At 46.8% G+C, this 14,344-nt stretch overlaps 1 protein-coding gene across 6 annotated transcripts in view; it reads right to left on the minus strand.

Annotated features, from left to right (window-relative positions):
• Nucleotides 1–954: 954 nt before the first annotated feature.
• The window catches only part of MLPH (melanophilin), a 71,480-nt gene continuing 58,090 nt past the window's right edge, over nt 955–14,344 (minus strand). For all 6 annotated transcript variants that reach the window (XM_083154535.1, XM_083154539.1, XM_083154541.1 and 3 more), the window contains 3 exons: nt 14,261–14,318; nt 7,291–7,382; nt 955–6,522 (listed from right to left, as the gene is read on the minus strand). In XM_083154535.1, the coding sequence (XP_083010661.1) occupies nt 6,499–6,522; nt 7,291–7,382; nt 14,261–14,318 (174 nt within the window). In that variant the 3' untranslated portion in view covers nt 955–6,498. The remainder of the gene's footprint in view (nt 6,523–7,290; nt 7,383–14,260; nt 14,319–14,344) is intronic.

A 14,344-nucleotide genomic window follows, 5' to 3' on the forward strand; every position in this document is an offset into this window, starting at 1 on the left:
AGTTAGTTTGTTGCACCATGATCATATCTATAATGGTTGCAGAGTTTGTGGTATATGCTGGCGGCTGCATGATGCCAGGTAGTGTGAAAGAGCTTCTCTGTATAGTGAAGAGCTCACACAATAGCGATGCAAACACTAAATTGTGCATCGCGATATGCGACCGGGCATGTGGGGTGTCCTTGCCCTGTGTTGGGTGCCCGTGCAGTCTACCATTTGCGAATCTTTGCCAAACTACAACCCATACTGAATCAGGCCCAATGTGCTTTCCTTAAAACCATAACTTTTATCCTAAGACACTTTAAGGTATTGTTCTGTTCTCTGCAGCAACCCTGGGAAAGGAGAGAAGACAGGGAGGGAAGCCGCCCATGTGTTATTTTTTTAATTCTGTAATTTTTTATTGATTTTTCAAATAAAAAGTGCCCAAACAGGCAAGCATGTCGATACATAGATACTGTACATCTAGTAGAACATATGATACAACATACGTAGCAAAAAATAAGTTCATTGCAAGAACCATTTCTTCCTGCATTAGTTATAAAACAGAAATACCCGAAGGCGCCATTCGGGTAGGTGTCCAGCATATTGAAACAGGAAGGCACAGGATGGTTTATCGTACCAGGATATTTAGGGTTACTTAACATAGATTCCCTACAAAATGGCTGTATATCTAGTAGAATGAAATATCAAGATGGACTATTAATACCTCCCCATATACCCAAAGCAACCCTACCACAAACACCCCCCCCCCCTCAACTTTAGGCGTACCTGGATCCCAGAAAAATTCTGCCCATGTGTTATAGTGTACAGTATGTGTACATTGTATTCTACCTTATTTCTACTGTTACTTTCTGTTACTTTTTTCAATTTACTGATATTTACTGTTAATTTCATTACCGATGTTGTGTATTGAATTTTATACGTCGGACTTTAGAATAAAGCGAGATACACGCTCAATGGAGATTACATCCTTTAATGACAATGCAGAAACCAACACAATATTTGTCATTCACAAATATTTTATTTTCAGACGACTAATCCACAGTATTAGGGGTCAGTGACGGGGGCACAGAGATGCAGTTTGGCAGCACGTTTGTCTGTGTTTAGAAGCGGGACTTAGCTTAGCGGTAAGCTGCTGTCTCTTCCCATCAAAAGAATTTCAGGGTGCGCTGTATCCGCTGGTAACTGGGAGCCTTCTCTGCTTCGGTCAGAACATTTTCTAGGTGCATTCTGTGGGGTACAAGCATTGGATACATACATCGGGGCAAATGCAGGATTGGGGGGGGGGGGGGGTTTCCAAATGTTTTCTTGGAGAATCCTATTTATCAACCACCTGCTCCCTGTTCATAAGCAGCGCACGGCCCTTATGACGAGGAGGGGGGGGGGGGTCGGGGGGGATCACCTTCCTTTCCCTAATTCTTCCATCCTTGTGACCATTCTATCCTTCTATTTTTACTTTTGTTCCACTAGAGCAGGCATGTCCAACGTTGGCCCTCCAGATGTTGTGAAACTACACATCCCAGCATGCTTTGCCACAGTTTTGCTATTAGATAATGCTAAAACTATTGCAAAGCATGCTGGGATGTGTAGTTTCAAAACATCTGGAGGGCCAACATTGGACATGCCTGCACTAGAGCTTCATCCGTTACCTCTTTTCTATCCTCCACCTGTTTCTTAATCACCATTCATAAAGGCCTGATTCACGGTTGCATGTAATTCAGAAATGCGCGTGCACATTGCAGAAAAACATCGGACCCCTGCGAACGAAAACCTACGGCCGAACGGACCTGAATAAGATCCAAAAATTCTCAGCTGCAATTGCATTAGTGTCCATCCCCGTATCAAGCTATTAATCCCGTCAGTCACTCTCATTTCCCTGGCTGTCCCTTCTGTTACTCCCTTCCTGTCACTTTTCTCTTGTCTGGATTCTCTCTTCCTTTTCTATAGTGCCATCGATACAACCCCAAATAGAAAGTTTGCCATAGAAAAAGTTGTGAGTGGGCAGAATTCAGGGACTGACCACTTTTATTTTCTTTGCGCACACTGGAGGCGGGGATATTAGAATGGGGGAGGAGTTTTCAGGCAGTTGAAACCACCCCCTGAGTGCGCCACACACACCCAATACACCATCTCCTTTGATTAATTTTGAACTTAGCAGCGACTGGAACAAGAATCAAGTCACATGTAATATAAGAGACTTAAGTTCATGATTTACACGGTCATCTACGGTTAGTACTGTAGAGTTGGAAGTATTGCTTTTACTCTGTGCACTGTGTGCAGGGGCTCGGACTTTGTGGTTGCTGTTCCAAGTCGTTAGAACGTGGGTCTGTGCTTAATATGCGCAAGCTATTGAGGTATGTTTGCACAAAGGGGGGTGGGAGGGGGTTGCTATATTGCACATGACCTTTAGTGAGCACTTGATGAGACTCTTGTTCACAAGTATCTTATAGTGAGATCAGGAGTGGGTTACATTCTAAGTAGACGTTAGATGACACAACATAATATAATGTTCTTTGGTTTCCTAGCTGCAATACAACTACAAGTGCTTTACATGAGGCACAGAATGGATGTATCAGTCATACAGCTAATTATCGGGTTTAGACGATATATGTATGTCACTGGCAACAACTGGATTCCCTAATAACAAGCAAAATCTGTGGCTATGATAACGCATCTAAAGCTGCAGTAGTTCATAATTATCATTCCGGAATCTCGGAGAGGGACATCACAGGAACGTGTTTCTCAGGATCCCCATCATTTGTCCTCTTCCCCTGGATTCGGTTTCTGCCTCATTATAAACAGTTAGTCGTGGCATGACATGTTTATATGGATCTGATAGCATGTTAGTCGTGGCATGACACGTTTATATGGATCTGATAGCGTGTTAGTCGTGGCATGAAACGTTTATGTGGATCTGATAGCGTGTTAGTCGTGGCATGACATGTTTATATGGATCTGATAGCGTGTTAGTCATGTTATGACATGTTTATATGGATCTGATAGCGTGTTAGTTGAGGCAGTGACATGTTATATGGTTCTGATAGCGTGTAAGTCATGGCATGACACATTTATATGGATCTGATAGCGTGTAAGTCAGGGCAGTGACATGTAATATGGTTCTGATAGCGTGTAAGTCAGGGCAGTGACATGTTAATATGGTTCTGATAGCGTGTAAGTCAGGGCAGTGACATGTTTATATGGATCTGATAGCATGTAAGTCAGGGCAGTGACATGTTATATGGTTCTGATAGCGTGTAAGTCAGGGCAGTGAAATGTTTATATGGATCTGATAGCGTGTAAGTCAGGACAGTGACGTGTTATATGGTTCTGATAGCGTGTAAGTCAGGGCAGTGACATGTTATATGGTTCTGATAGCGTGTAAGTCAGGGCAGTGACATGTTTATATGGATCTGATAGCGTGTTAGTTGAGGCAGTGACATGTTATATGGTTCTGATAGCGTGTAAGTCATGGCATGACACATTTATATGGATCTGATAGCGTGTAAGTCAGGGCAGTGACATGTAATATGGTTCTGATAGCGTGTAAGTCAGGGCAGTGACATGTTTATATGGTTCTGATAGCGTGTAAGTCAGGGCAGTGACATGTTATATGGTTCTGATAGCATGTAAGTCAGGGCAGTGACATGTTATATGGTTCTGATAGCGTGTAAGTCAGGGCAGTGACATGTTTATATGGATCTGATAGCGTGTAAGTCAGGACAGTGACGTGTTATATGGTTCTGATAGCGTGTAAGTCAGGGCAGTGACGTGTTATATGGTTCTGATAGCGTGTAAGTCAGGGCAGTGACATGTTTATATGGATCTGATAGCGTGTAAGTCAGGACAGTGACGTGTTATATGGTTCTGATAGCATGTAAGTCAGGGCAGTGACATGTTTATATGGATCTGATAGCGTGTAAGTCAGGACAGTGACGTGTTATATGGTTCTGATAGCGTGTAAGTCAGGGCAGTGACATGTTATATGGTTCTGATAGCGTGTAAGTCAGGGCAGTGACATGTTTATATGGATCTGATAGCGTGTAAGTCAGGGCAGTGACATGTTATATGGTTCTGATAGCGTGTAAGTCAGGGCAGTGACATGTTTATATGGATCTGATAGCGTGTAAGTCAGGACAGTGACGTGTTATATGGTTCTGATAGCGTGTAAGTCAGGGCAGTGACATGTTTATATGGATCTGATAGCGTGTAAGTCAGGACAGTGACGTGTTATATGGTTCTGATAGCGTGTAAGTCAGGGCAGTGACATGTTATATGGTTCTGATAGCGTGTAAGTCAGGGCAGTGACATGTTTATATGGATCTGATAGCGTGTAAGTCAGGGCAGTGACGTGTTATATGGATCTGATAGCATGTAAGTCAGGGCAGTGACATGTTATATGGTTCTGATAGCGTGTATGTCAGGGCAGTGACATGTTTATATGGATCTGATAGCGTGTAAGTCAGGGCAGTGACATGTTATATGGTTCTGATAGCGTGTAAGTCAGGGCAGTGACATGTTTATATGGATCTGATAGCGTGTAAGTCAGGACAGTGACGTGTTATATGGTTCTGATAGCGTGTAAGTCAGGGCAGTGACATGTTATATGGTTCTGATAGCGTGTAAGTCAGGGCAGTGACATGTTTATATGGATCTGATAGCGTGTAAGTCAGGGCAGTGACGTGTTATATGGATCTGATAGCATGTAAGTCAGGGCAGTGACATGTTATATGGTTCTGATAGCGTGTATGTCAGGGCAGTGACATGTTTATATGGATCTGATAGCGTGTAAGTCAGGGCAGTGACATGTTATATGGTTCTGATAGCGTGTAAGTCAGGGCAGTGACATGTTTATATGGATCTGATAGCGTGTAAGTCAGGGCAGTGACATGTTATATGGTTCTGATAGCGTGTATGTCAGGGCAGTGACATGTTTATATGGATCTGATAGCGTGTAAGTCAGGGCAGTGACATGTTATATGGTTCTGATAGCGTGTAAGTCAGGGCAGTGACATGTTTATATGGATCTGATAGCGTGTAAGTCAGGACAGTGACGTGTTATATGGTTCTGATAGCATGTAAGTCAGGGCAGTGACATGTTTATATGGATCTGATAGCGTGTAAGTCAGGACAGTGACATGTTTATATGGATCTGATAGCGTGTAAGTCAGGGCAGTGACGTGTTTATATGGATCTGATAGCGTGTAAGTCAGGGCAGTGACGTGTTATATGGATCTGATAGCATGTAAGTCAGGGCAGTGACATGTTATATGGTTCTGATAGCGTGTATGTCAGGGCAGTGACATGTTTATATGGATCTGATAGCGTGTAAGTCAGGGCAGTGACATGTTATATGGTTCTGATAGCGTGTAAGTCAGGGCAGTGACATGTTTATATGGATCTGATAGCGTGTAAGTCAGGACAGTGACGTGTTATATGGTTCTGATAGCGTGTAAGTCAGGGCAGTGACATGTTACATGGTTCTGATAGCGTGTAAGTCAGGGCAGTGACATGTTTATATGGATCTGATAGCGTGTAAGTCAGGGCAGTGACGTGTTATATGGATCTGATAGCATGTAAGTCAGGACAGTGACGTGTTATATGGTTCTGATAGCGTGTAAGTCAGGGCAGTGACATGTTACATGGTTCTGATAGCGTGTAAGTCAGGGCAGTGACATGTTTATATGGATCTGATAGCGTGTAAGTCAGGGCAGTGACGTGTTATATGGATCTGATAGCATGTAAGTCAGGGCAGTGACATGTTATATGGATCTGATAGCGTGTATGTCAGGGCAGTGACATGTTTATATGGATCTGATAGCGTGTAAGTCAGGGCAGTGACATGTTATATGGTTCTGATAGCATGTAAGTCAGGGCAGTGACATGTTTATATGGATCTGATAGCGTGTAAGTCAGGACAGTGACGTGTTATATGGTTCTGATAGCGTGTAAGTCAGGGCAGTGACATGTTACATGGTTCTGATAGCGTGTAAGTCAGGGCAGTGACATGTTTATATGGATCTGATAGCGTGTAAGTCAGGGCAGTGACGTGTTATATGGATCTGATAGCATGTAAGTCAGGGCAGTGACATGTTATATGGTTCTGATAGCGTGTATGTCAGGGCAGTGACATGTTTATATGGATCTGATAGCGTGTAAGTCAGGGCAGTGACATGTTATATGGTTCTGATAGCGTGTAAGTCAGGGCAGTGACATGTTGGATGCGTAGTATATGTGAGAAGTGATTTCATGTCCCGGTCAGTATTATTAGATACATGGGTAAATATTGAGGATTCGGCGCTTGCGGTAAAATGCGTGTGCAGCTAAAAGTATCATTATCTGTGACTCTATAGGAGGCCATTATATTGTCATGTATAATTGTGTCCTGCGGGCCCCGGAGACTGATAGCAGACACGGACAGACACATCGGGTGGTGCAGCATCTTATTCTCCCGGGGCAGATGCAGGAGAGCGGTCAGGTGTGCGGGAAGCTGGGGTCCGGGTTTCATCTCTGGCTGAGGACAGGTTTCTGCAACACAATGTAATTACTTTCAGTCTTTGTATCATTACACTTATTGCCCAGTGTACAGCTTATGGGTCGCACTGTCCTCATTGAGAACACAACAGGATTACTCCGACAGGTGGGAGTTCTATTGAAGATGGGATGTCGCTATGGGCAACCAATCAGATTCTGGGGGTTATTCTGGTTGCGAAGCTTCTGTAGGGCATCCCCAATTTTTGCTGCCGATTCCCCACGCAGACGCATGCACCCTTTCAGACTAATGCATTATCCTGCAGACGCAGGGACAGGGTCTCATATCTCTGCTTCACCGAGTGCTGGGGGGGGGGGGGGGGGTGTCTGCGCATGCGCGGTCAGCGCTGACACCCCGCCAGCAGCAGTGCGATCTGTAGCCCATCGGCTACAATGGGCTACCGCTATTTCAGAATGGCGGTAGCCCAGCAACCCACTGCGATGCTGCCCAATGTTGGTTACATCGGGCGGCATTACATCCCGGATAGAAACCTATGGCGGATGCGGCTGCGAGGGGAGCAGAAGGGATGGCAGCAGGGATTGGAGTTTCCTGCTGCGGTCCCCTTTACATACATTCGGGGGATACTTAATATTTGCAGCTAACCCCTGAAAACAGGTGTTATTGGGGAATTAGCTGCAAATATTACATGATATATGGGCCCCTTAGTGCAGGCCTCATACAGAATGTGCTAAAACTCAGAGTGGGTATCTCACTGGTCATCCATCCCATAATCCCATTTACCCCCAACCAGCTCAGCCACTTACAGCAAAGATGCGGTCGATCTTTCTGTTCTTTCCATTTGGATTTCGCTGTGTCAGGGAGCCGCGGTAAAGCGCGTTTCGCCCGAGGGCGTCATCTGATGTGACAGAAAGAAAATACAGAAGATGAAACTGGGGCTGAGCAGACACAACGCTTTCTGCTGTGTAAAGGTGCTGCTGGCCCAGTGCTTTCATATACTCCCCTCACTCTCTCTCATGGATCATTCATTTATCTTGCTGCCTGAATTCATTCAGATCTCCTCGTCCAATCATTTCCCACCTTTGTCCGCACTATTAAATAGCCCCTATGCCAATATTCACTGTACAAATCATACAATATATAAAGTGTCATTAAGGACGAGATGCACTTAGCCTTGAAATGTGATAAAATGGAGAGTGATAAACCACCAACCATTCAGCTCCTACCTACCATTTTTCAAACACAGCCTGTAGCATTGCAGTTAGGAGCTGATTGGTTGGCACTTTACTCTAAATTTATCACTTTTCAAGCTTAGTACATCTGGCTGGAGTGATCTGTGTTTCAGTGCCAAGTGAATTTGCCAAAATATGTGTGAAAATTGCCAAGCAAACATTTGTATTCCTCATAATGACCTGTACTGTTACCTTATATAGGAAATATAGGGCTAGATTCTCTAAACTTCAAAAGGGATGAAATGGAGAGTTATAAACAGCCAGCCAATCAGCTCCTACCTGCCATGTCACAGACTGTGTTTGAAAAATGTCAGGCAGGAGCTGATTGGATGGCTGTTTATCACTCTCTATTTTATCACTTTTGAAGCTTAGAGAATCTGGCCCACTATCTCTTTTTACATAACATTTTTACGTTGAATTTATATAACAAATGTGAGCGACGCTGGTATTTTTACCGGATATTTTACACATCTCTCACAGAGTTGTTGGCACAGAAAGGGTTTAGATGACTTAAATATTGATAATTAGCCATTAAATATAATTTTCAGTGATAAGTAATGATTCTTATTGGACAGTGTGAAATTATATACATACACAAAGGTCCCGATTCTGGTTCACTCGCAAAAGCAAATTCTCTCTCTAATGGACAAAACCATGCTGCACTGCAGGTGGAGCAGATGTAATAGGTGCAGAGAGAGTTAGATTTGGGGCGGGGTGCGTAATAGAAAGGAATCCCTTGATGACGCGTTTCCCCACCTGTCGGAATAGTCATCTGAGGAAGACGCTGACTATAGGCATTCCTTTCTATTACGCACAAGCACTTCCGACTGGGGGACCCAGAGACCAGAGCTGAGAAGTCCCAGAGAAGGCTGCACGACTAGGGAGGCACTAGGGAGCCACCAGCAGCCGGGGACCCGCTCCAGGCATACAAGGGACCAACCCAAAAGCGGATTACAAATTGCATGGTGCACAGAGCATCAGTATAAAATCCCTTTATTTGCATCAATTATCATTGAGTTATTGCTTTGTCCTGCAGGGAAGGCTGTCTAACTGATGTCAGCTTTTTAACATTCCAACACCTATACACGTGTCAAATTTATGACTCTGCAGCTGCAAAATTCGGTACTTGTTTCCTAGCACGGCGCCTGTCGGGGTTGATCGCATGCCTTAAGCTAAGGTACTTAAGGCATGCGATCGACGCGATGGACGCAATTTTCTGTCAATTACCAGCTTAATTGCCGGTAAAAGTGAAAATCGCGTTGATCGCGTCCATCGCGGGCCACCTGCGATGCGACCGACGCGATCAACGCGATTTTCACATAGAAAACAATGTTAATTGAGTTTTTAAGGTAAAATTGCGTTGATCGCGGGCCACCCGCGATGCGATCGACGCGATCAACCCGATTTTACATAGGAAACAATGGGAAATGGGCCAAAATGGCCTATTTCTCATTGCATATGCCCCCGTCATGGGTATTAAGTATGGTTAATGCCCCAACATTGTTAACGCCACCCCACTATTGACGCCAACCTGAAGCGTGGCGAGCGCAGCGAGCCTGCGAGGGGTGGCGTTACGCGTCCTCCGACCTTTTCATACCCCCACTATCAACGTCGCCGTGGAGTTGATTTTATAAATTGTGGTGAGCGCAGCGAGCCCCGCGAGGAGACGCGTATACCTGTGAAGTTATGCGCATCCCCTCGCCACGCTTCGGGCTCGGTGGCTAGCCACACTTTATAAAATCAACTCCACGCCGACGTGGATAGTGGGGGTATGAAAAGCTCAGAGGACGCGTACCGCCGCCCCACGCGGGCTCGCTGCGCTCGCCATGCTTCGGGTTGGCGTCAATAGTGGGGTGGCGTTAACAATGGGGGGGGGGGGCATTTCAACCATGAGGGGGGGTTTTCAATAAAAAATTGGGGTTTTGGGGCTTTTTACATAGAAATTAATGTAAAATTGGGTCTCAGGAACCAATTTACATTGACGTGATTTTTACATTGGAATCAATGTCATCGCATGCGATTTGGTTGGCATGCGATGCGATCGACGCGATTGATACAATGAAAATCGTGGGCGCCGTGCTAGTAAACAAGTACCCAAAATTCTAACTTAGAGACTACTCAAAATTAACCCATTGTTGCTACGGGAAACGGTCATCTGTCAGACCACACTTAGGTCGACAGTCATTAGGTCGACTGGCCCCAGGGTTAAAGGTCGACATGGGTCAATGTCGACATGAATTAAGGTCGACATGTGTTTAGATCGACAGTCATTAGGTCGACATGAGTTTTTCACTGTTTTTTGAGCCGACATGTGCCGACAGGCGGTATTTCATGCCCTACCATCTACTAGGGCGTGGTGGGAGAATAAAATAGTGTGCCGAGCGCAGCATCGCGAGCGAAGCGAGCACTGCGAGGGCCTGCGGTTCACCTCCAACTGTGTCCATGTCGTCTGTGTCGACATTCGGGTAAAAAAAAAAAACAGTGAAAAACACATGTCGACCTAATCCCATGTCGACATTGGCCCATGTCGACATTAAGTCATGTCGACCTTGACCCATGTCGACCTTCCGGGGTCGACCTAATGACTGTAGACCTAAGTCTGGTCTGACTATGTCGTCTAAGTCTATTCTAGGCTAGAGGATAGCTACATTTGCTGCATGACTGCCATTGAAATTTGACAGCTGATATTCATGTAAATTGATGTCACTAATAGGTGATTTTATTGTATTATTTTTTGTCTCACCGGCCAGTGTTATGCGGATATTTTATATTTTATTAATAAATATTTTATCATCTTGAAAGCTATAATCCTACAGCGCTGTCTACTTTGTGTCTCTGTGCAGGTGGGCAATGACCTTGTTCAACCTTGGCATATGCTGATAAGAAGCAGTGCGTGTAGATATATATTTTGTGGCAGGGACAGAATCTTTACACATGAAAGTAATGTAATGTGGAAAATCCAGTCCAGGCTTTAGAGGAGCAGAAAGAAAACTGATGTGATCAAGGTTGGGCTGATTAGCAGCACCTGTGGCTTTCTAATATGTGTTTCCAGTGCAGAGAGTCATTGCTTCTGATGGTGAAACAGCTGCCCAGGTGATAGGCCGGGGGTGTGGGCTACGGTAGGGAACACTGGCGCATTCTGAGGAGTTTGTACTATACAGTTACACCTGTATGCTGCAATGCTGTAACCATCCTTGCCTATGCTGATTACCTGGTATACTGTTCACCTGCTACAATAATAAAGACCAAGACTTCATCTTATCCAGTGTTTGTGATTCCTTGTCCCAACATATATAGTAAGTATATAATATGCAGGTATATAATATGTATTTGCTCTGCTGCTTTTACAGTATGTCTTGGCATGTATATATGTGTGTGTGTATATATGTGTGTATATATGTGTGTGTGTGTGTGTATATATATATATACTAGGTGATTCATCGCGCTCTTCACACCGTCGTAAGGAGCTGCGCCCCCTTAATTTGTGAACGTTTGTATATGAGAAATATGGTTAGAATTGTATGAAAGATGCCCTGTATTGCAACTTAGGTGTCCGCGAATCGCGGGAGGGGGGGTCGCGGAGGGTGCCGCGAATTGCAGGAGGGGGGGTCGCGGGGGGTGCCGCGAATTGCAGGAGGGGGGGTTGTGGGGGGGTGGATGCTGCGAATCGCGGGAGGGGAGGGATTGCAGAGAATCGCGGGAGGGGGGTCGCGGGGGCGGGGGTTGCGGCGAATCATGGTAGGGGGGGTCGCGGGGGGTGTGCCGTGAATCACAGGAGGGGGGGTCACGGGGTGGGGTGCCGAGAATCGCGGGGGGGTGTGTGTGTGCCGTGAATCGCGGGAGTGGGGGTTGCGGGGGGGGGGGGTGGGGGGGGTGTGACGCGAATCGCCACAAGAAAAAATCAACACAGAAAGGTCAACACATGTAAATGTTGACATAAGTGTGGCACTTCATTGGTGTCCATGTCAACACATGACAATGAATATGAAAACATTCAAAAAATGAAAAAAAAAACTTCAAAAACTCATGTCAACCTTTTTCATTGTCGACCATAGCCATGTCAGTGTTTTCCATGTGCAATTTAATTCTGGAGCTGCCGCGAATCGCGGGGGGGTGCCGCGAATTGCGGGAGGGGGGGTCGCGGGGGTGGGTGCCGCGAATCGCAGGGGGGGGGGTTACGGGGCGGAGGTTGCGGCGAATCATGGGAGGGGGGGTCGCGGGGGTGTGCCGTGAATCACGGGAGGGGGGGTCACAGGGTGGGGTGCCGAGAATCGCGGGGGAGGTGTGTGTGCCGTGAATCGCGGGAGTGGGGGTTGTGGGGGGGGGGGGGGGGGGGTGTGACGCAAATCGCCACAAGAAAAAATCAACACAGAAAGGTCGACACATGTAAATGTTGACATAAGTGTGGCACTTCATTGGTGTCCATGTCGACACATGAGAATGAATATGAAAATATTCAAAAAATGAAAAAAAAACTTCAAAAACTCATGTCAACCTTTTTCATTTTCGACCATAGCCATGTCAGTGTTTTCCATGTGCAATTTAATTCTGGAGCTGCCGCGAATCACGGGGGGTGCCGCGAATTGCGGGAGGGGGGGGTCGCGGGGTTGGGTGCCGCGAATCGCGGGAGGGCGGGGTTCACAGGGGTTCCGGTGGGGGGTTGCCGCGAATTGCGGGAGGTGGGGGGTCACGGGGGGTGCCGCGAATCGCGGGAGGGGGGGTTGCGGGGGGGTGTGACGCGAATCGCCACAAGAAAAAATCAACACAGAAAGGTCAACACATGTAAATGTTGACATAAGTGTGCCACTTCATTGGTGTCCATGTCGACACATGACAATGAATATGAAAAAATTAAAAAAATTAAAAATAAATCTTCAAAAACTCATGTCAACCTTTTTCATTGTCGACCATAGCCATGTCAGTGTTTTTCATGTTCCATTTAATCCTGGGGCTGCTGCGAATTGCGGGATGGGGGGTGCCGCAAATCGCGGGAGGGGGGTCGCAGGGGGGGTGCCGCCAATCGTGCAAGGGGGGGTCGTGGGGGGGTTCTTTTTGCCGCGAATCGCAGGAGGGAGGTCCCGGGGGGGGTGTTTTTTCCGCGAATCGGGGGGGGGTCACGGGGGAGGGTTTGCCCCGATTCGCGGGAGGGGGGGGTCGCGGAGTGGTGGTTATGCCGCGAATTGCGGGAGGGGTCGTGGGGGGGTTCTTTTTTGCAGCGAATTGCGGGAGGGGGGGTCGCGGGGGTGTTTTTGCTGCGAATCGCGGTAGGGGGGGTCGCGGGTGTTTTTGCCGCGAATCGCGGGAGGGGGGGGCGCGCGGGGGGGGGGGAGGTTTTGCCGCAAATCGCGGGAGGGGGGCTCTCACCTGGTGGCTGTGGAGTAGCAGTGCTGGGCAACATGGGAAGGCAGTGGGTGTCTGGCACTGTCTGTGGGCTCACTGGGCTGGTTCTCTGTCACATACCTCCCAACATGACCCTCTCCAGGAGGGACACAATGCTCTGTTTCTAGACTTCCCCTTAATGTATGATTGCCATCACCTGTTTTAAACAGGTTAATTTCTCAGAAAGGTGTTCAGCACAGATGAAGGCAATCACACATTAAGAGGAAAGTCCAGGAACAGAGCGTTATAGACACAGACACCCACTTTGAGTGACAGATGTAGCCAAATATATAGGAGATATTGAGCAGTCACCATAGTTTTGATGCACGCTCGCTGTTTGCCGACTCTGCCAGAATTCTTCTTTAAGAATTGTAAAATATTATCCAGCGCGCCCGGAGGAACGCTCGGCATTACGCGGCCCACTTTCTCCTGACCAGCTCTCGTCATATAGGAGGACAGAGCAGCGAGTCAGGTCGGAAGATGTCCATAATCAGCGAGATAAGCCCCTGTGAAATTGAGGTTTTATAGGGAAGTTAATTGAAGCCTCGCGGGTCAAAGCCATTTCTGTCTGTGTATAGCGAAGGCTTTACATTACAGTAACATTATGTGGCGGTAAGATTCTTCAGCTGCGTGCATAGACAGTCACAGCGATTGCTAGCCCATGGGGAGAGGAAGTAGCCCCGTGCCATAGTGACCTTCGCGTCACAGAATATTATCTGTGCAATTCCCTGAACAATGTGTAGATGTATGTGTTGAAAGATGACAGTTAGGAGCTGGTTGGATAAATCTGGTACAAATCACATTTCCGAATGCACTAAAGAGCCCATCAGCGGTGCTCCGTTGCTGAGGGTAACGCCAGCTGCAGCCTATAAGGTTTTCTTGGCAGTGCTGTTGGAAGGAATCAGACATGGATCCCTCCCAGCATGCCCGGTGGTCACCAGCATGCCTGACTCCCGTGTCGCAGACCAGGAAGTCCAGGGACATTGCTCATACATATGTAGGTACATAGCGATGGGCATTATAGCGATGGACGGTGGGATGTACCGCCAGTGATTGGTACAATCCCGCCCACAGTGAGCATAGGCTCACACTCGGACAAACGAGTGGAGGTTCACACCTAGGCACCAGACGGTAGTTGAATGGAGTCAGCCACATAGACACTCACCTGTTACATCTGTGTCAATGTTGAACTTTTTCTGGAGTGCCTGCTGCAGTGACAGAATCTGAGGGGAGGGAGAGGGACAATTAG

This window comes from Crinia signifera, chromosome 7 (assembly GCF_055691185.1).
Source record: "Crinia signifera chromosome 7, ASM5569118v1, whole genome shotgun sequence".
NCBI lineage: Eukaryota > Metazoa > Chordata > Amphibia > Anura > Myobatrachidae > Crinia > Crinia signifera.